Source organism: Vitis vinifera, chromosome 16, assembly GCF_030704535.1.
Source record: "Vitis vinifera cultivar Pinot Noir 40024 chromosome 16, ASM3070453v1".
Classification (NCBI taxonomy): Eukaryota; Viridiplantae; Streptophyta; class Magnoliopsida; order Vitales; family Vitaceae; genus Vitis; species Vitis vinifera.
The window spans coordinates 18,189,824-18,211,759 of NC_081820.1; the positions used below are offsets into that span (position 1 = coordinate 18,189,824).

General features: G+C 30.8%; 3 protein-coding genes across 4 annotated transcripts; 2 read left to right on the top strand and 1 right to left on the bottom strand.

Annotated features, from left to right (window-relative positions):
• The first annotated feature begins 5,833 nt into the window (after nt 1-5,833).
• Nucleotides 5,834-7,200, top strand: LOC104882128 (protein neprosin). Its single transcript, XM_010664159.3, has 2 exons — nt 5,834-5,974; nt 6,808-7,200. The coding sequence occupies exons 1-2, from the start codon at nt 5,903-5,905 to the stop codon at nt 7,198-7,200; spliced, it is 465 nt and encodes a 154-aa protein (XP_010662461.2). The 5' UTR covers nt 5,834-5,902.
• Nucleotides 7,201-9,091: 1,891 nt separating this feature from the next.
• LOC100261162 (protein LPA2) lies at nt 9,092-14,015 on the top strand. Of its 2 annotated transcripts, none has more exons than XM_002264686.5 (2): nt 9,092-9,528; nt 13,536-14,015. In XM_002264686.5, exons 1-2 carry the CDS (start codon nt 9,147-9,149, stop codon nt 13,679-13,681), a joined length of 528 nt encoding a protein of 175 aa, XP_002264722.1. In that variant the 5' UTR covers nt 9,092-9,146; the 3' UTR covers nt 13,682-14,015. The 2 variants fall into 2 exon arrangements, with proteins under 2 accessions (XP_002264722.1, XP_059589661.1); XM_059733678.1 differs by lacking the exon at nt 13,536-14,015 and adding an exon at nt 9,638-10,084 and having other exon boundaries at nt 9,110-9,528.
• Nucleotides 14,016-20,388: 6,373 nt separating this feature from the next.
• LOC100266367 (protein EXORDIUM-like 3) lies at nt 20,389-21,661 on the bottom strand. Its single transcript, XM_002264687.5, has one exon. It carries the CDS (start codon nt 21,622-21,624, stop codon nt 20,578-20,580), a length of 1,047 nt encoding a protein of 348 aa, XP_002264723.2. The 5' UTR covers nt 21,625-21,661; the 3' UTR covers nt 20,389-20,577.
• Between the last annotated feature and the right edge of the window lie 275 nt (nt 21,662-21,936).

Here is a 21,936-nt window from a genome sequence, read left to right on the forward strand (position 1 = left end):
TTAGTGATCAGACCTATTGGATCGACCGATCCAATCCAGTTTTTAAAACATTGGTCAATATAATCAATCAATCATCATTCTTGATGTGTTAGCTTGGAGTTAGTGATTAACTCTTTTTCTATGTAATCAGCATAGTGTAGGCTTTAGTAGTACAATTGAAGACTTTAAGGCATGAATGGTTACACTACTTTGGCGAGCATGCTAATTATTAGAAGAATAGTTAAGTGCATAGCCCTTACAAAGATATGAATGGTGCACAAGTATAAATGGCATCCAAAGGTGCACTATGTTATTGGTATAAATGTCATCCCAAGTATAAATGTCAATAGTTAATTACACATTTCAAGCCTTGAGGAGGTGCATTGTGTGAACATTCTACTAGCTTAGGTGAAAGGGTGCACAACTACTTGGCTTGGTGCACTTAACAAGCATGCAACTTGAGTTGCCTAAACCGAGTACACAATTTGGTCCAACACACTTAGGAGGTGATCTAGAGAGCCTAATGCGCTTGGTCTTCAGGGCACACATAAGAGGTGTGTTTTGTGCTCTACGCTTAAGAGGAGTACACAATTGAGTCTTGCACATGTGAAAGGTGTGCAATTTGTTTTTTCTCCCCAAAAAGCTCTTCCACACAAAAAAAAAAAAATCTTAAAGCCTACATAATCCTCACAAAATGCATCAAATAAAAGTTTTTAAGATTCTAACAACAAGATAAAGCATTGGGTTAATTCTAAATTCTTGAAACACACTAAAATGAGTTCTTTAGCACCATAAAAGTGTTGAGTTTGAGTTCTTATCACCTAACAACTTTTTTAACACTTTCAATCTTTATTCCCAAAGCCACAATTGTTATCTTTGGTGAATTTACTAATGGAAAAAAGATTACAAGAAAGGTCGGCATATGCAAAATCAAATTCAGATCAAGCATTTTAGGAATAGAAACAAATCCCTTTCCTACAACTAAGGACAAAGACCTATTAACTATTCTTACCTTTAGGCTACTAGAACATGGTATGATGAAAATAATTTAGTACAACCAATCATATGATTTTTTGCTCTTAAATCTATGATATAGGGATCTTTTACATTAGAAGAAACACTTAAGGCATGAAGAAATTACCTTTTTGGGCAAGGGAGCATGAAGGATTGGGAGTTGGATCATTTTTTTATTGGTTAGTAAACATATGTAGAAGCTCTAATTGTTCCTTTATGAAGAGCTAAGTTCCGGCTCCTCCAATGTTACTTGATTGTGAGTTTTCAACCTAAAGAAAAAGGTTGTTTCTCTTTGGAAACCAGTTATTTTTTAGTTTAGTAGGCTTCTCATAAATTTTCCAACATGTTTCTCTGGTATGTCTAGGTTTATTACAATAATCACACCAAACTTTGGCCTTTTCTTCTCATTTCCTATAGTTTTTCTAACTAGAAACAAGGGGAGTTCTTCTCATGATTTTTCCAACATGTTTCTCTAAATTCTGACCAATTTTTAGGCCATTCATCATAATAATCCTCCTACTTTCCACTCTTCATATATGCACAAGCATCTCAAACATATGGGAGAGGTTCTTGTCCAAGGACTGTCCCCATTGCTTCATCAAGATCCAAGTTTAATCCTGCTAAGAATTCAAAAACATGTTATTTTTCCAACAACCACTTAAACTAGGCAGCATCTCTTACATTCTCTCATTCAACTTCACAATACTGATATAACTCTTGCCAAAGACCCTTAAGAATACATAGTATTTTGTAACACCCTAAGCTACCTGTTTCGTTTCACAGATTCGAGTTTTAATCTCATATACTTGAGCTGAAGTGCCTAAATTTGAGAATATCCCACATTTTCTTTGTTATTGATAATGACAAATATGTTTGTCTGATTTTTAGCTCCATTGAGTTAACAAGCCAAGCCATCACCATCAAGTTTTCTACCTCCCATGTTTGAAATGCTTCCTCATCTTCTTTTTCTAGTTGTTATGTTGCTCCAATGAGATAACAAAATTTTCCCTTGCCTCAAATAAACATGTTTTTTATAGATTGAGTACACATTGCAAGTAGTTTTATATGTTTCGTTTGTGAGATGTTTTATGAAGGGAAGGATTAGGTAGTAACTTGAAATGCATGTGGTGACTACTCAATGTTTGACTTGGATGTAGCTTCATTACTTACACCAAACATGATTTTGAACAAAGTTGGAACAGGTTTTTTTTTATATGAAAAAAGAAGAAATACGAAGGAACGGGCCGGGTTTACAAATCAAAGTTACCATGTAAACAAATATGGATTGAATATGAATTTTTTCAGTATTATTTGAGGAGTCCAATTTGATATTTATAGCCCATACAAGATGTATTCAAATAGGAAAGTGTACAATTGTCAACCTATTCTAGAATAAGAATTAAATTTGAATTGCAAATGACAATCCCAAATTTAGCTCCCTAAAGTAATGAAATTTAACTCCTAAAATAATGCAATTTTCAACAATAAGAATATTACAAGGTAACCTTTTTTTAATATTAAAAAAAAATTGGAAACTTTTTGAATTCTTTTAGATAAACTTCTCCTTCCAAACAAGTGGTAAGCACTTATGCTTAGATCATGTCATTGGTTCCCTAAGCATTAATTATCTTTGAACTAATATACTTTTTGAGTAAAAGAGCATTGATTCCAAGGAGATGGGATGATTTCCAAGATGAGGTTTAGAAGCGGGAGGTAGATGATGAATGGCATTGGAAGTGGTGATCAGAAAATGCAGCAAAAGCTGGTTGAAAATGTTGTATTGTGATTAACTAAAGAAATATGAAAGCAAAGTAGGCATCAAGAGTGGAGATCCTTTGAGAAATGCACCCCCAAACTAGCCCCCCTCCTCAACTAGTTGCTTGTGGCCTAAGGTTGAGAGGGAATCAAGAACTAGAACCGATGCTTTTAACCTTGGGTTTAAGTTTAATCTCTAATTCTACTCATAAAAATAATTTAGAAACTTTTCATACTAATTTTTTTGGATAAGTTTGAATGCTACCAAACTAATTTTCTGTAGACAAATATGGATGACTAATAAATTTTCAAAAAATATTTGAGATGGAATTAGGAACACAATAAACTTTTCAAATATGATGTTTTTTTAACCTTATTTGAAATTGAAGGATGTCTCCAAATATCTATATTGATGTGAATCTCGAAAAAAAAAAATTCTTGAGTTGGGTGCAAGAAAATAATATGCAAGAAAACCTTTAATTTTGACATAAATTGTCAAATATATAGATTTTAGAAAAATACCTTAACAACTTTAATAGAGAATCAAGTACCATATTTTAGAGTACATTTAGCAGTGATGCTAGTAAGTATTTTTAACATTCCTAATACTTCAAATATAAAAATTTTCAAATATTAAAATGACTAATCAATCACTCATGTCAAACGCACTCTCAGTTAAATATCAAAATGTTCAATCTTTGTCTTATGTTAGTTTGGTTATTAATTTGATAGGTCCAATTAAATAACCCATGATAGCCTAGTATTAAATTTGAAGTTTTGATTGACAAGGGAGCTAGATAGATGCTTTTAATTTAATGACAAGATAAGTTTGTATAGGAGTAGGTAATGACAAAAAAATTTATTACATGCTTATCATCTACTACTTTACCTTAGTAGTACAAAAAAAAATTATTGCTTGCTTATCAACAAGTATATCATAAAAGTATTTATTACATGCTTATCAACAATGAATTTGCATTGCATTGCATTGGTGACTATATATAAAACCCCAGGAACCAAGATCAAAATAGTGTTTGAAACTATTTTTTGTGAACCATCCTTGCTAGTAAGATGAGATTTTTGTAGTCGTTGTGCTAGCTTTTCTGGGTTTTAGTTGGAGAATTCAGGGAAGGATGAGCAAATGGGAAGGAGAAGAAGAAAGAGACTTGGAAAAACAACTCAAGATTTTGAACAAAGCACCTGTTATGAGTTATCAGGTCTTGCCATTTGAACTTTGAGATTTCCTTTTTTATATTTTCCCTTTTTTAGTGAGATATGCATAATAATTACTAACATAAATTTGTAATCCAACCTCTTAAAAATGACTATGCATTTTAAGCCAAGGCTACAAGGGTGAAGGTGGTTCCAAGCCTAGCTTCTTGTTCTAAAAAATTTAAATAAATTCATAACCATAATCCATTGGTTTTAGGGTATTGAAGTTTAAAATTGCTCTCATTTGAAAGGAAATATTTATGATTTGATGACTTGCTACTTATTTTAATGATTTTAAAATTAAATAATATGGCATTTAAAATTGACATAATATGAGATAATCCAAACTCAAATGGTAAATCTAATTGATCTCGTGCTCAATTAGATTGAACCTAAATTGAAACTTTAAATGCACTTATGCTTTCACATCCTTAAAAGTATTTTTGGTTCTTGGAAAGTATCAAGGAAAAAAAAACGCTAAGGAAAATTATTTTCTCATATTTAATTGTCCTATGAAAAATATTAAAAAAAAATCAAATATAATTAAAATTAATTAAAAACTTATGCATTTTTTAATTATTTAATCTTTATATCGATGAGTTGAAATAAGTGAAATGAGTTTGAAGTATTATATAAAAATAATTTATTAATTTTAAATCTATTTTTTATTTTCCTCAACTTTTTATTTCTTCTACTTTTCCTCTTTATTTTATTTCCTTTACATTTTCTCTCAAATTTTTCGGGAACCAAATATAACCTAAAATACGAAGGCAAGAATAAATATTAAATTGTATCTATACTTTAACTTTATTAACTTTAAATATGATGGATGGATATGTATAATAACAGATTGAGGGTCACGACATTGTGGATTGCATTAATATCAGCAAGCAACCCGCTTTTGATCATCCATTACTCAAAAATTATAAACTTCAAGTAAGTCTTTAATCATTAAAATGAAGGTATTTTTTTTTTTATTCAATTAGTAGTTTTTACCAATAATATTTTGCCTAAATGGTTGTATTTTTACTAATAATATTTTCTTTATGATATGTTAATAAATCTATAAACAGATGAAACCTAGTTCTCTCCCTAAAGAAGTTACAAAGATTGGAGATTCCATGCCAAGTATGACTAAGAGATATAAAAGCATAACATGTCCAAGGGGAGCAATCCCCATCCGAAGGACTAGCAAAAGAGATTTAATAGCAGCAAAAGCTCTACTATATCAATATCGCAGAAATACTTTTCCATCTACCTCCAAATCCCCAGGGTATCATGTAAGAATACGATTGCATATGTATGATTTATCGTATTCAATTTATAATATATATACGAATAATTATACGTAATTGTCGAGTTTAGTGATTGATTGAAATAAATCATTTATGAATGTCCATATCTTATGTGAAGTTTGCAATAGCTAAAACAGTCCAGGACTCATCCCAACAATATTATGGAGCTAAAGTAGATATCAATACACGTAGTGTGACGGTTTTAGACAGCCAATTCAGCGAAGCTTTCATATCGATCCAAAATCAATTTAATGGTATACATCATGGCTGGGCTGTAAGTCGATGTATATCTTGATCGCTCTCATATTTGATATAATTGGATTATGGTTTCAAAATTGAGTAATGAGTCACTTTCTTAAGTACTATACACAGCCTTTTTCGGTTTTTATTCCCGTCTTTTTTAACACTTTTATATGCATTTTGTAGGTAAATCCACAATTGTATGGAGATAATCTTACACGAACGTTTAGTTCTTGGACTGTAAGTCGTCTTCAAACCTTCATTTATGTGGAATTTTGTTACATAAGATTAGTGTGGACTGGATTATGAGTTGGATATTTGGCTAGCAATAGGCCGATGCTTTTGAAAGGACTGGGTGTTTCAACTCTTTGTGTCCTGGCATCGTACAAATTAGTCAAAAACATTATATGGGCGAGGCACTGAAGATCTCAAAATATGGCGCATCTCGACAGTATGTTTTGGACAGACTCATTTTTAAGGTAAGACATTTTATGTCAGTAGTTATTTTTTCTACGTAAATTGCTAACACCAATTTATTTTCCACTTTGTTGATGTATTATAGTGCTATATTGGTAACAAGTTTTATGCTATGATTATAGTGCATCAAAAACCACTTCAAAAGAGATATTAGGAGAAATTTTTGAATACAAATTATCACTATTTTCTTTGTTAGAGACAAACAACCCATGAAGGAGTTATCTTATTTTTAAAGAAATAAGAGGAAGATAAAAAATTAGGTCATATTTGCCAACTATTTTCAAGAACAGTTTTCTACTCGAGAGAATAGTTTTCTTTTCTCTAGAAAAAAAAAACAGAAAAACATGTTTGACAATCAGAAAACGAGATATTTTTAAAGAACACATTTCAGTTGTTTTCAATGTTTTCATTTAGTTTGTTTTCAGATAATATTTTTTAGTTGTTTATAGTTGTTTTTTTAAGAATTGTTTTAAAAAAATAATTATATAAATATATAGAATGATTAAATATAAAAATTATTTTTAAAATATATTTTAAAATATTAAAAACATGTTAAGAACATTTTAAATTCCCAAATAATTTTTTGTTTTACAAAATATCATAGTACAATTTTCAAATACCGTTTTCAAAAAATATTTTTTTAAAATTGTTTTGGAAAATAGTTATCAAGCGGAGTCTTATTTCTCATAGCATTGCTCTTATCGATAGCATATATTATGTCATGATTTTGTAGCTAGTTATCATGTGTACTTATACCAAATCCTTTGTTAACATTATACTAAATCATTTACATTTTTCTAACCATGGTATTATTATGATTATTTCTTAATTGTAGGATCCAAAAACAGGAAACTGGTGGATAGTGGGTAATCCAAGGAGTAAACAAAAGTCTTTCATTGAATACTGGCCAAAGTCCATATTCACAACCATGGCTGAGTTTGCTTCAGAGATACAGTTTGGAGGAGATGTTTATAGCCCTATAAGCGAGCCTGCCCCACCAATGGGTAGTGGGGATTTCAATAATAATTTCAAAAGGACATGTTATATTAGTCGCATTCGTCTTGTTGATTCATCAAATGCACTGTTCGAACCCGAAAATATAAGTATTCAAGCATTTACAGACAAACCTAGTTGTTACCAGGTGAGTTATGAAGGATTCACAGGTGAGTTTGAAAGATATGCTATGCTGTTTGGGGGACCTGGAGGCCCAGCTTGTAATGCTAAATGAAGTGAAAGTACTTTTGGGTCATGAATAAATATCGATCTTTCGTTATGTCTTAGGATTTTCATCATGGTTCATTACACCATTATCGGTCATTATTATTTTTCTTATGTCGTTTGAGAGTAATGTTCACTTGGAAACTACAAACGTATTTAACGGTAATTTTAGAAAACGTTTTTAATCTTTTTTAATACTTGAAAATAACCTTTTTTTAATGAAATTCTTCAAATATTAAAAAAGTTATAAACACGTTTTAAAATTATTATCAAATAAATTAGAAGTATTTCCTAAAATTATTGTCAACGAGCTATAGAACCTTTATATCACTTTGATTTTACTTAGGTTTTGTCTTTCTCTCTCTCTTTTATTTGAATTCCGAACTTTGTCAAAGATTTCTCTAATCAAAAAGCTAATTTGTTTCTAGTTTTATTTCTATTTATGGAATACAGCGACATGAATATGCAAACCCTAATAAAGGATGAGAGCTATTGTAATTTTTCTTGCATTTCTCTCTTCATTAATTTTGAAAATAAAATTAGCAAAAAACAAGAACAAAGGTTACTACTTTGCCCACCTTTGGGGTGAGGTAGGTTCGAAGTCTAGCTCATCCCTTAAATTTGGTGGTTTAGGATATGTTTGAAAATTGTTTTCAAAAACAATTTTTCTTTTTTTAGGAACAAGAAATAGACAAGTATGTTTAATAACCAAAAAACATAAACATTTTTTTTTAATAATATATTTTAGTTGTTTATGCTTGTATTATGAGGAATGATTTAAAAAATAATTGTAAGAATGCGGAAATGATTGAAAATAAAGCACTATATAGAAATTATTTTAAAAAATATATATAAAATAAGTTAAGAACATTTCAAGTTTCGAAACAAACTTTTGTTTCATAAAACATCAAAAAACAATTTTCAAAAATAATTCTTAATTAAAACTTATTTTTAGAACTATTTTTAAAATTGATTTTGAAAATTATTTATTCTATAATATTTTGTAGAACAAAAATGTACTTGAGAACTTGTAATATTCTATTTTATATGTTTTTAAATGTTTTTTAATAATAACTTTTATACGTAGTTCTTTATTTTCAATTATTCTTCATATTTGTATAATTATATTTTAAAATAACTTTAAAAAACAAGTAAAAATTATTGAAAACAAATGTTATGTTTTATACTTTAAGAACAAAAAACAATGTTGTATTTTCTTATCAACAAATATATTTTCTTATTTTTTAATAAATGTAATGATGAATTGGGCATGGTCTTTAGGCTAACTAACCATGTTTTTTACTTTTATTTCATTTTTGTTATATATTTGCTTTTCTTTGTAATGATTTTTGTGAAACATTTGAGTTATATTTTTGTATAATTTTGTAGAATTTGAAAGCCATGAAGCAAAAAAATACAATTTAATGAGAAAATGGTAGAAAATGAGTCATTGCAAAGGTCATTTTCATGCTCTCTAGTGCATTTCACACTATCATAACAAAATTCAAATAATCATACGAAATTGCTATGCAAATAATCACTTGTGCAAAAATTTGAATCATCATGTGAAATTTTTATGCAAAACATTTAGTTTAATAGTTTCTTTTTTTTCTTACTATTTTTCATAACCAAAGATAACGAAAGAAAAAAAGCTCAAAAAACTAAGAAAGGACAAACAAACCAGCCTTAAATCGGATTATCAAAACAAGAAAATGTAATAATTCGACGAGGATTATGGTTTACAATTTGGACACACATTTTCAATACAAGACATTTTCTTTTTTCATGTATGTATAAATAAATAAATAATGTATCTAAAAAAATTAAATATAAAAAATAAAAATAAATTAAATAAATAAATTAAATTACATTAAATCACTCCCTCGTGGTGTTAAAAATTCAGTAAGTACATAACAAAAGCAACAAACCACGAAGAGGGAAGAACAAAACTGAAAAATGGCAGTGCTAATCCAAAAGCCGCACGCTCTCCTCCACACACCAATTCTCATCACCCCCACCAAACCCAGACTCAGAATCAAGTGCCAGGACTCCTCTGAGCCTCAAAAGCCCTCCACCAGTGCCCAACCCACTTCTCCAGGACAGGGCTTTGGATCCGCTTCTTCAACTGTCAAAACAGCAGTCAATAAGAAGAAAGAGAAGGGTAGAAGGGAGAGGGCATCCATAATCCGTCGATCACCAGTTCAAAAACCGGAGTTTCTTGGTGTAGAAGAACAGGGCGAGTCTAAGGAGCAGGGTAGAAATGAGAGTGCTTTTCTTCTTGCTTGGCTAGGCCTTGGTGGGATCATTCTTGTGGAGGGCATTGTTCTTGCTGCTTCTGGTACGCTTTCTTATCTTGGATTTGTTGGGAGTTAATGAAATTTAGATGCTAATTCTGCATTCTGGGTTCTGGGTTTTATTTGCTTTGATTGTGTGGTTTCTCTTTCTAGGACCAAATCTAAATGAAGAACGGAAGGGGAAAGGAAATAAAAGGATATGCGTTTCATTTCCTTTCTAATTTAGCAAATTGTTTCAGGAAAAATGAAATGTCAAACAATTTTTTTATCCACCCTGTTGCCCTTGGTGTGATCAGAAAAAGACAGATGGTAAGATTAAATTTTAGAGAAGTTTTTATATGCTGAAGCGATTTCAACCCAAGTTCCACCACTTTTAGGCAATTTGAACATGAATAATGCATTCAGATTCATCCTAATTGTCTTTTCTTAGTTCCAAATTATGGAATTTTTTGGTTTTTTTTTTCAAGTCTGTCATTTAATTTTATAAGGGAAGAATAGAGCACTTATGAGATGTGAATAAGAACATGATGGTCATTTAGTTGGCAAAATGAAAAATGATACAAATATTAATCTCACAGACAAAAAATTTGATTAGCAAAATATATCTCTATAGCATTGTCCTTTTTGTGAACTTAAGAAATGATATGGTTTAGAAGCTCTGTTGATTTGTTTTAGTTTTATATTATCTTACATTTAGGAATCTGCAAATACCAATTTTTGTGGAGTTATGAAGTTGATTCGGGTTTTTCCCTCCCTTGATTAGTGGTTTTTAAGGTCAACCTTTCAATTGTTGTCATTGAATAAGTTTCAACTCATTAACACCACTGACTTACACATGAGGAAACATGGCTGAATTTACTTGCTTTAGCATAGTTAATTAATTTTGGCTTGCTTGTAATTAAACAGTTTTTAGTACCTTGAACTGCACTTATGAATGGAATTGGAAACTAGGAGATTTGAGGCTTGCAGGTTTAGTCAGTTGTGGAGGTGTGCTCTTAGGGTATTTCTTGATTGTTGACTTGTGATTGAAATAAATGGAAATATTCATGCATGTCTACTGAGGAACGTCAAATGCCACCACCCTAAAATGGAAAAAGAAAGTGTTTATGACTATAATACTCTGGAAAACATAAAGCAAAAATATACAGAGATGAGGATGTGAAATGACTAAATGGAAGACTAAGAGAGACCTGCTAAGATGGACTAAAATACCATCAATATACCTGTGAGATTGCACCCAAGAAACTACTCTTGCAAGATCTGAGTGAATTCTAGCTGAAGGTTTCTGAAGGAATGATGAGCAGGGATGTGAGTATGCTTCATTGGCAAAAGATACACTTATGATGCTTCAATGCCTTTGTCTGTAATAGGTAGGTGCTTGGTTTGTAACAGGTCGGTATGCTTGAATAGAGTTTATTTGGTTGCTATGAGTAGTTGGGTTGGATCACTTGGATAATGTTAATTAGAGTTTGACTGGGGACACGGACATGTACTTAACATTTTTTTGGTTTTGTCTTATCAATGGCATCCTATATCTAAAGAAAACAGAAAAAAATTAAAAAAAAAAAAAGAAAAAAAGAAAAAAGGGAAACTAATTGACAATTTTCATCAATTGTGTTTTCCATAGAATGTGAAAATTTCTGAACTTGTTTATGTTAAAAGATGAGCTACATTGTATCGTTAGATGATTCCATAGTTTCACTAGTGGGAAGTAGGCTGTCGGAAAGGCTTGGACTAGATCCTGCTGACTATCTATAAATGTACCCTACTAGCTTCAATTGTTATATGATTCACCCATCTCAACCTTTTGGTTTAGAATCTATATTGCTGCTTAGGCTATTTGGTTAAATCTTCATCTACCATCCTTTCATTATAAGATTTGGATTGGACTCTTAATATATGATCTAGGCCTTCTACAACCATATGACTATTTGCAACTTTGTCTCACATTTAAGACCCAGGTGTATTTATGGTGCTTCAAGGCTCAGATTTGACAGGCTTGTCCACCAGAATAGAGTTCATTTGGCTGCTGTAGATAGTTGGATTGGATGATTTGGATCATTCTAACTAGGATTTGGAGAGGGACATTGACAGAATCTACCATTCTTTTCCTTGATTTGTTTGGTAAAAAGCTAGTGTCTGATTAGTTCTACTGTGATAATAGTTTCTTTAGTTCTTAAGATGGACCTTAGGAAAAGCTTGGAGTAGGTCTTTTTGATTAGTTGTGAATGTACTGCTACTTGCTTCCTTGTTATGTCATTCACCCATCCAACAAGAACCTTTCAACTTAAAATCTATGTTCCCACTTGGGCTATTTGATTTAAGCTTTATCCAGATCTGAACAGGGCCCTTAATCTGTGTTCTGGGCCTTCTACAGCCGGATGACCTTTTCCAGCTATATTCTCACATCTAGACCCCAGGTATCATGTGCCACATGTTTGTGGTCATTGACTTATTCATAATCTCCTCCAGCCAGTTGCCTTTTGCATGTTCTTTAACTTTTTATTCTTCGATATAGGGGGTTTGTACCGCTGAGTTTCCTCTTTGGATGAAAATTTTTTTTTTTTTTTGCCTTATTTTTTTCTTTACCTGAAAGGAATAGGTAAAACCTACCTGCAGCCTAGCTTAACTACCAAAAATATTGTTTCATGTCAGATGTCTTGTTGGATTACAATATTCTTTACCCTAGTCAAGAGGATTTAAGGTAAATCCTCTGAACTATACTCATAAACCCACTGAAAAGATTCCACATGGCTGCTTTCTGCCATACTACTATGCCAAAACATCCTTATGGCTTCATCAATAATGAATGATTTCAATGAAATAAATGATTATCCAGTACTCAGACATAAAATGCACGATAGCATGGGTACTGCCCCAATAAGAGCAAATAAACATAATCATTGAATTTGGCTTGGGTTTTTCCTTCAGCTCCTCCTGCTTAAGAAGATTGACCAGAACCAAGATGAATTTGCATCCTATAATTAGCAAGTGTTCCAAGTAGCTCCCTAACTTGACTATGGAGCTTTAACAGGGCTTATTTTGATTTTCAAATTTGTTGGTTAGACCTCATGTTGCCACAGATTCATCTTACTATTGCTTAGTATTGACCAGAGAGGGTTCAAATGCTGGTGAATGGCAGAGGTTGTGTTAATTGCATAACCTTGTTGTGATGGTTTGGGCTTACATATTATTATTAGTATCACTATTTAAATATTATATTACATCACATTTTAATATGGCATGGATCCACATAAACTACCCAAACTAGTCTGATATAATTCAAATAACCAATCATTCCTGCCCACTAATCAGGGTTGCAGATGGGGATAGATGACATACTCAAACCCAAGTTGGGCTCAGGTGTGATCTGGGTTTGGGTTGCTTATCAGTTAAGATCATATACCCAAACACACAATGAGCTCTTTTAATTGCACAACTTGTCACAAACCCACCTAGTTCCCATCCCTACATGCTGCCTTTATCAAACCGTGGGTGAGAAAACATATAATGAGTTAAGAAAGGGATGGAATGCACATATGTGGTCATCGCTTGGTGGCAAAACACATGCATATGATGCCTAGGCATTATCTGGGTCTATTGATGGTTGTGAAAGCAACTTCCAGGAAGAGTAACTTCATTCACATGGAAGATGTGTATACTTTTAAGAAAAACTGTGGTGATGAAGCTAACAGTGTGGACACCAAACATCTGTAAAAATACATTCCCCTCTTTTAAACCACAACTACATGCAGAATGATTCTCATTTTTCCTTTACACTTGTCCCATCCACATCCTATGTAAGTCGAATGTCATTTCCTCTTTTAAAGCACATTATATTCTCAGCTGTAATGTGGCTGACAACCGTATGGCATTAGCCCTGACTTTGCGACCACCACATACCAGACAAATTAATATCTCGTCCAGCATGATTCCTATAGAATCAGAACTGATTTGATATAAAGGAAAGAATAACAAACAAGTGATGTATGTTTCAATTTGGAAGACTTATGTTGTTCAGATTTTAACTTTGTTATTTTTACATCCACAGGCTTCCTACCAGAAGAGTGGGATAAATTCTTTGTGAAGTATCTATACCCATCTTTCACCCCAACAGTCTTCTTGTTTGTTGCTGGAACTGTTGCATATGGAGTGCTTAAGTACCTGCAGAACGAGGAAATCAAAACCCCGAAATGACTTTTCATGAATGTAAACAATACTTCCAGGTTATATGTTTCCAGGTTATGGGAGGAGCATCTCACTGGTGACCATTGAGTTGTTTCTTATGGACTCAGCTTCTACCTGCAGTGCCTTCCACTATGAACAGAAGGATGTAAAATAGCATAACTCAGACAGTTGGGCAAAGTGAATACAACTCTTCCCCATATGCTGGAGACTTTTAAGTAGGTTTGCACACTAATTGAGTGGTGACTAGTCTCTATGAGGCTAGCTTCCCATATGTATGATTTTGCATATTTGCTTCTGTAATTTGGATCACTCTTTGGGATTAATGCATTACAGTTTCCCTTTTTTTCTGGGTGAACCATCATCCATCTCAGTTTTCAGGGGGTGATAGGACCACTCATTATGATTCTGGAGATTTTTGCGATATTTGAATGATTGTGAGCTTGCAATGAGCATCTTAGTATCTGTTGTGTGTTAGTGAATTTGCTACAAATGGATGTCCTGGTGTGCAGAGCCATATTAATTTGCAGGCTTTATAACTCCATAGTGTTGTTCTACTGGTCTGAATTGTTTTTATTTTTCAAGGCAACTGTCTGTTTGGCAATTTTTTCAAAAATAATTATCAAAAAATAGTTTTTGTGAATAGTCTTTAAAAATGGTCTTCAATTATTTTCGGAACAAATTTTTTTTTAGAACTTCATTGTGTAAAATAGTCTTGGAGTCTAATTTTCCATGTACGATGCACAAGTTTTCAAATTATTATTCATCTTTTTAATTATTGCTTATAATACTCTTTAAAAAAAAAAAACTTAGGTCTGTTTGAAAACGTTTATGAAAATTGTTCTTAAAAAGTAATTTTTTTTTTAAGGACATTTTCAAAAGCTGTTATATATGTAATGTTTTACTTTCAATTATTTTTCATATTTATTTCATTATTTTTTTAAAACAATCTTTGTAGAAGAAGTGAAAACAACAAAAATAATATATTCTCAAAAAAAATCTTATTTTTTATTTTTAAAAACAAAAAATTATTTTTTATTTTTTATTATAAACATGATTTTCTATTTTTTTTTTAATTCTCAAAAACCATGTAGCCTTATTTTCAGAATAAAATCTGACAAAAGAAATTTTTTTTTTCAAAAATCCATCTATTTTTTATTTTTTTAAAGTATCAAATAGGCCAATAATTTTATGGAGCCACCACATCCATAGTGGGTGGACACTCTTCCACCTTTCTCCACTTCTACTTGGGTTGATCCTTTTATATATATATATATATTGATGAAGTTTAACAAAGGGTTTTTTTTATTAAAAGGTTGTTTGAAAATCCGATTATTTAAGTTTTAATTTTTTTATGATAAAATGTCTTTATTATTTTCTTTAAAAAATTATATTTTAAAAAAAATCTACGTGTAAATACTTGAAATGATAAAAAACATTTATGTAAAAAAATAAATTATCTTTTAAGAAAAAAAATAAGAAATATTAAATTTAAAAATTTAAAAATTATTTCATCCATTTTAACTAATTAATTCTTTAATAAAACTTTAAACTAGCTGACAAAACTTGGTGATATGTATTAAAAATATTAAACTTTAAGAACTATATAAATTTAAGCCCAAGGGTAGTCCAAATTAAATTTAAAAATGTTACAACTAATTAAAGAAAATCATGAAATTTGCTGGATCAAATTAAATTTGTCAAAATCATTACATTGAATGCAAAACACTGACCCTTGGGGAAGTGTTGGAGTCACCTACATGCAGGACCACTCAATCATTAGATGGCCTGCTACAAAATAAAAAAATTTAAAAAAAAAAAATGGATGTTGGTCCCTCACTTCCAAATTCCAACTCATTCAATATATAAATTGGCTATCTCTCTCTTACTCTGAGTGCCAAAATAAGATGATGGAGCTTCTGAGGTCCCCCACCCCCTCTAAAATTCTTATTATACAATACCCCTTTCTCCCTTCCCATGCCATTCTACTTTCTCCTCTTCTTTTTTTAAAAATAATTAAATGGGTATATTTTGAAAATTTTAAAACACTTCATAATGATTGAAAATGTTTTTACTTAGAAAAAATTAAAACTTATTTGACAAAGTTTTTAAAAACAATTTTTTTGTTTTTAAAAACAGAAAATAGTTTTTAAAAATTTATAACACTGTTTGATTATTGTTATTTATTTTCAATTTTTTAAAAACAAAATAAAATAGATAATAATTTCTTTAAAAAAATAGAAGTTATTTTCATCCGTTTTTAAAAATAATCAAAAAATACGCACAAGAAAATTTTAAAAATTAATTTCAAAATTTTAGATAATCATTTAAGCTGATTATTGATTTCTTTAAATGAAAATATTAAGTAAAACATGTTTCAAAATATTTTCTGATAAAAATAAAATATTGTTATTATTTTATTTTAATAATTAAAATTTCTCTAAAAATGATATCTTTATAAATTTCAATTTTAAAATAAAAACTATTTCTTAAAATTGTTTTATTTCCACAGCTAATTAAAATAGAATTCATTCCCATGCCTTATAATTCTAATTTTCTCAAATGGGCTTTTGTTGCAGGTGGTGAAGAGAAATTTTTTTCAGGTTCAAAAAAAAAAATTCCTCCCTTAATCCCTAAAAAATCCTCCATCTTGTATAATTTGTATATTAAAGTCTTAGGCTTTTATTACTAAATTTTGAAAATCATTTTTATTATAAAAGTTTGTTGATTATAATTTAAACCCAAAATATAATATCTTATTCTCAATATTTAGATTGAATTTTTAAAATTATTTCGAAATTTTAATATAAATTTTTTAAATAACATCCATATACTTCATTTTATTTTGACAATATATTTTTATTTTATTTTAGCATATAGTACGATATAAATTATTATTTAACTCAAATCTAACTCAATCTAACATGTTCGAGTCATTACCGACATACTATCCGATAACTCAAATCTAACTCAATCCAACATGTTCAAGTCATTACCGACATATTATCCAATACTTGTCAATTAAATTCCATCATTAAACATTATGGTTGAAGATTCAAAACATCGCCATCCCCATAATATTGATAGAGACTGAAAACCCTCTAATCAACACAAGTTTTGAACATAAATTCATCCTCCCTTATTTATGACTTATAACTAATAACTAATAACACAACCCAAATGAAACCGCTCAAGCAATGACAATTGATAAATTCCAACACACATTCTACTCCTTTCTATAAATACTATACCTTATTGTCACCTAATTTGATTGGTAGGTTCTCCATCTCTCTTTGGAGATCATCAAAACTAAATAACCATTACCCTTTCCAATCTTAATATTAATATTAGGGTTTATTACTGCAAGGTTTTGGTTCCCGGAAAGTATTAGGGAAAGAGAAGAAATATTGAGAAAAATAATTTTTTATATTTGGTTTTGTTATAAAAAAAATCAAATATAATTAAAATTATTAATAAATTTATATATTTTTAAATTATTCAATTTTTATATAGAAGATTGAAATATGTGAAAAAAGTATGAAGTAGTATATCAAAACAATTCATTGACTTTGAATTTATTTTTTATTTTTCTTCATTTTTCCTTTTCATTTACTTTTCCTCTCTATTTTCTCTCTTTCTCATTTTCCCTCAAACTTTTCGAAAACCAAACATAACCTAAAAGAATACAACTAATCATATGACCTTATATGTGTATTTAAAATTCATTATTTTGTATCCTTTATTTTGTTGTACCTTTATTTCTCGATTCGGATTTTTTTGTATACTTTAAACAGTAGACTAAGACCCTATTTGGTAACTGTTTTAAAAAATAATTCTAAAAAATAGTTTCTAAAAATAATTTTTAAAAATAATTTTATAATGTTCTATAAAACAAATGTTTGTTTAGGAACCTTTTCGGCTATGTTTGGTTCTTGAAAATTTTGAGGGAATTATAAGGGATGGAAAATACAAAGGAAAAGTAAAAGGAAAAGAAAGTGAAGGAAAATAAAAAATAATTTTATTTACTACTTTAAACTCGTTTTACTTATTTTAACTTATCGATATAAAGATTAAATAATTTAAAAATACATGAGTTTCTAACTAGTTTTAATTATATTTGATTTTCTTTGATATTTTTCATTAACAATCAAATATGATAAAATCATTTTCCTTTACATTTTTTTTTTAGTATTTTCTAATAACCAAACATAACCAAAATGTTTTTAATGTAGTGTTTTTCTTTTAATCATTTTTCATATTTTTATCATTATTTTTTAAAACAGTTTTTAAAAAACACATAAAAGCAATAGATAACAATTTAAAAATACTCTATTTTTAATGTTAGAAATCTGTTTTTAATTTTTATGATCATTAAAAGTGTTTTTTCCTCTTTTTTTTTTTAATGAAAAATAGAAATATATTTCAAAACAAGTTATCAAATAAGACTTAGAGCGTTTTTGCTATTTATTCTAGGAGTGTTTTTAATATTTTTAATATTTAAATTTTTTATTATTATTTAAGTGTTAAAGATATTAAAATTATTTTCTAAAATTATTTTTAAATGTATTTTTAAAATCTATTAAATTTTAAAAAATATTTTTAACCATTCTAACAATTAAAAAATACAAATTTTTAAATATTAAAAATATTAAAATCGTACCTTAAAATCATTACCAAATTGACTCCTAAAAAGTTGAATGGGGATACCCTCACCATTCTTTCCTAATATTAATAGGAGAAGATAGGCATAATTAAACTGAATGATTTTTTTTATAAAAGTATCATTTTAAAAATAAATAAAAATCCTTTAGGGTCAAGACAGAAGACCAAGTTTTCATGCGCGGCTGCACTTTCCGCCGATGTTGACTGCTAATAATAATATTTAATTGAAATTAGAAAAGTAATTGGATTTTAATGGGTTCTTGAGTGGCTTCCAGTTGGAGTCAAATGTGTTTAGTTTGCCGTCTGAGTCGTCTGACCATTCTCCTCAATTTGCCAACCTTTTGGGTTAGGGTTTCACGGTCTTCAACCAAACTGGGCCCAACCACTGATTTTATAATATATATATTCTTTTCCTCAATATTTCAAAACAAATATTTTCCTTTTCAATATGTTTGATATAATATCAACAAACATTCTATCAAGAATGGTCTAATTTTTTTAGAGTTTATTTAAAATGTTTTTTTAATATTTTTAATAATTAAAAAAAAATTATCATTTAAATATTATAAATATTTCTATAATTATTATGAAACGCACACTTAATTTATTTTTATTTAAAAATATTTATAATAAAAAAATATATCATGAGGGTTTGGTTGGAAACTATTTTCTAGAATAATTTTTTATTTTTAAAAAAATAAATAAAAAACATATTTGATAATAAAAAAATATTTTTTATTTTCTATTTTTAAAAATAAAAATAAAAAGGTATTTTCATATAACATCGATTGTTTCATATTATTTTAAAAAATAATTATACAAATATATAGAATAATTAAAAATAAAATATTATTTATAAAATTATTTAAAATGGATTAAAAATATTTTAGGTTTTAAATAGATTTTTATTTTATAAAAATTAAAGAAATTATTTTCATTTTTTTTTTTTAAATTTGTTTTTTTAGTATTATTTTTAAAAATAATTAAGTAGTTGTGGTGAGAATGTAGTAGGTTTAAAGTTATATATATATATATATATATATATTTTGAGTCATACATTATTTTTCTTATTTTTTATAAATTAGATTGTAAAAAAAAAAAAATGGAAAGAGGGGAGCAAGGGTGGCAGGGATGATTGGTAGGGCAGTGAGTGAAACAGGACAAAAGTTGGTCACTTTAAGAAAGGAAAAGACAGAAAAAGCATTCAAAATAGTTTGAAAAAAAAAGAGGCCTCGCTGCTGTGCTGCCTCATAACCCTCGCAGCTCAAATCCCCATAAAGTAGGTGTTGAGTTTGATGGTTGATACATATCCCACCAATATTTTTTAGTTAATGTTGTAACTAAATAAATTGTCTATGTTAATAGAAAATAACAATGATTCTCGGGGACTCGATTTAGTGATCATTGGAGAGCAAACCCAAGATCGAACCTATTGAACTACCTCGGTTAACGATCGAAAACTTTATTTTCTATCATCAATTATTCTATTTTTAATGACATTTTATTAGAATTCTTTGATACTATAAATAAAACCATTGAAGTTAAAACCACACATACCATGTTTTATTTTTGAAAATTTAAGAAAAAATAGGACAAAAAAATATAAAATGTAAAATAGATTTAAATCAAATAAATTAATTTTATATACTTCTTCAAATTTATTTTATTTAATTTTTCTTTATTATATAAAAATTAAATAATTTAAAAATATATAAAATTTTCATAATCAAAATCAGTTTTTCTTTCTATCTATCCTTGGTATATCCCGAACCAAACGGGGCCATATTGTTATGAAATATATTCTCTAAAAACAAAATAATTGCTTCGTGTCCGGAAAAAGTGAAGCTTGCAAAAGGTAAGGTCCCTTTATCGCATGTCCCTATGTGCTTTGCTCCTCCCTCTCTCTTTTCTCTTTTTTCTCTTTTTTCTCTTCCAATTTTTGAAAAAAAAAACAAATAATACCAGAAACAAGAAAACAAAAAACAGAAAAAACAAAAACACGCCACCAGCACAAACAAAAATGTATTTTCCACCCCATCTCCACCTACTTGAAAATATGGCGGGAAACACCAAAATCTATTTAGTATACGAACAAAGTATACGTAAATATTATTACATTTTTAACAAACTTAACTAACTTAACAACTACTTAATTATGCATTACCAGGTCCCCAACAAAAACACCCCAAAAAAAAATTCAAATTAAAAAAAAAAAAGAAGAAGAAGAAGAAAGAAATAGGGAAATATTACTGATCCAGTGCGTTCGGGCCAGTGCAATAACTCAGCACGTGGCTCCACAGCCACTGAACCAAGAACCGCCGTCTGATGCCATTCATGTTGTACGTGGCGCCATCCTCGCCGTCTAAGAGCTGACCGGTGTATGAACCCCCACCGCCAGTGCCGTAAATCCCCTCACAGAGATCCGCAATCTCCACTGGAAAAACTGGGTCCGTCCCGGCGTACCATGCGTTCACCAGGGGGTTCGTTGCCAGTTCAGCAATCTCGTGGCCAATCACGCTTATCATTCCGTCTATGCCTGCGTCACCGTTGGGTGATTTTAGCGGTTTGAGGCCCGGGATGTAATCCGGTACGGCGAAGGGGTAGGCGCACATGCCTGGGCATAGTTTGGCGGAGTTGCCCACCCAGGCGTACGGCAGCGTGTAGCCCACTATTGATGGGAAGGTGAAGTAGTGGAAGCCACAGACCTGACCGCAGAAATCCTGGACGTACACGTCATCAGATGTGAGGAGCAGGTAGATCCCACTTTTTGGGTTGATGGGCAACGGCTTCGTTTTGGCTGTCACCGCACTTTTGATCACAGACTGTATCGATAAGCGGGTGAGCTTCTTCCCGTGGGAGTAGAACCGGTCGCTCTTCTCTGCCGCGAGGTGCAGCGAGCGGGAGATGTTGGCGCCCGTCTGGTCGGTGTAGAACGTCACCGTGCGCCACCATCCGGCGACGGAGGGCCGCTTGGCGTCGCGGGAGGAGATCGAGTTGATGAACTCCCGGATGATCTTCTTCTGGGCCCTCTGCCACGTGCCGTACCAGATGATGTTGACGGTGATGTTCTCCGTCAGCACCGGACCCATATGGTACCTGAGGTGGACGAACTCCGATGAGCCCTCGTACTTCTTGGAGCCGCCGAACTGGAGATCGGTGGCGTTTACATTGTGATTAGGCCACGGCCGCCAAGCGACGGCGTTGCCGGCGAAGAGGTGTAGGAAAAGTAGGATAAGGGCGAGAAGCATGGGAAGAGTGGGCGCCGAGAACCGGCGGACACAGCCCTGGCCCATTTGAGTGGCTGAGTATGCAATCTATGCTGCGGAGGCTATATATATACACAGAGAGAAGAATTAATTTAAATTTTGAAAATGATCAACTATAATTTGATTTAATAATATTCGAGTGCGGGGGCGCTCATGGTATGGAAATGTGGGTTAATGGAGGACAGGTAGATTCTTAAAGTATAGTTGTGAGGGTGGGGCCTACAGGTCAGAATGGGAGCATCCTCATCATGGTCCGTCGTCATCTCATCCCATGTCTGATCACTTTTTGTTTTGTATAGGGCGGGAATTTGAGGGTTGGGGGTAGCTTTGTAATTATGC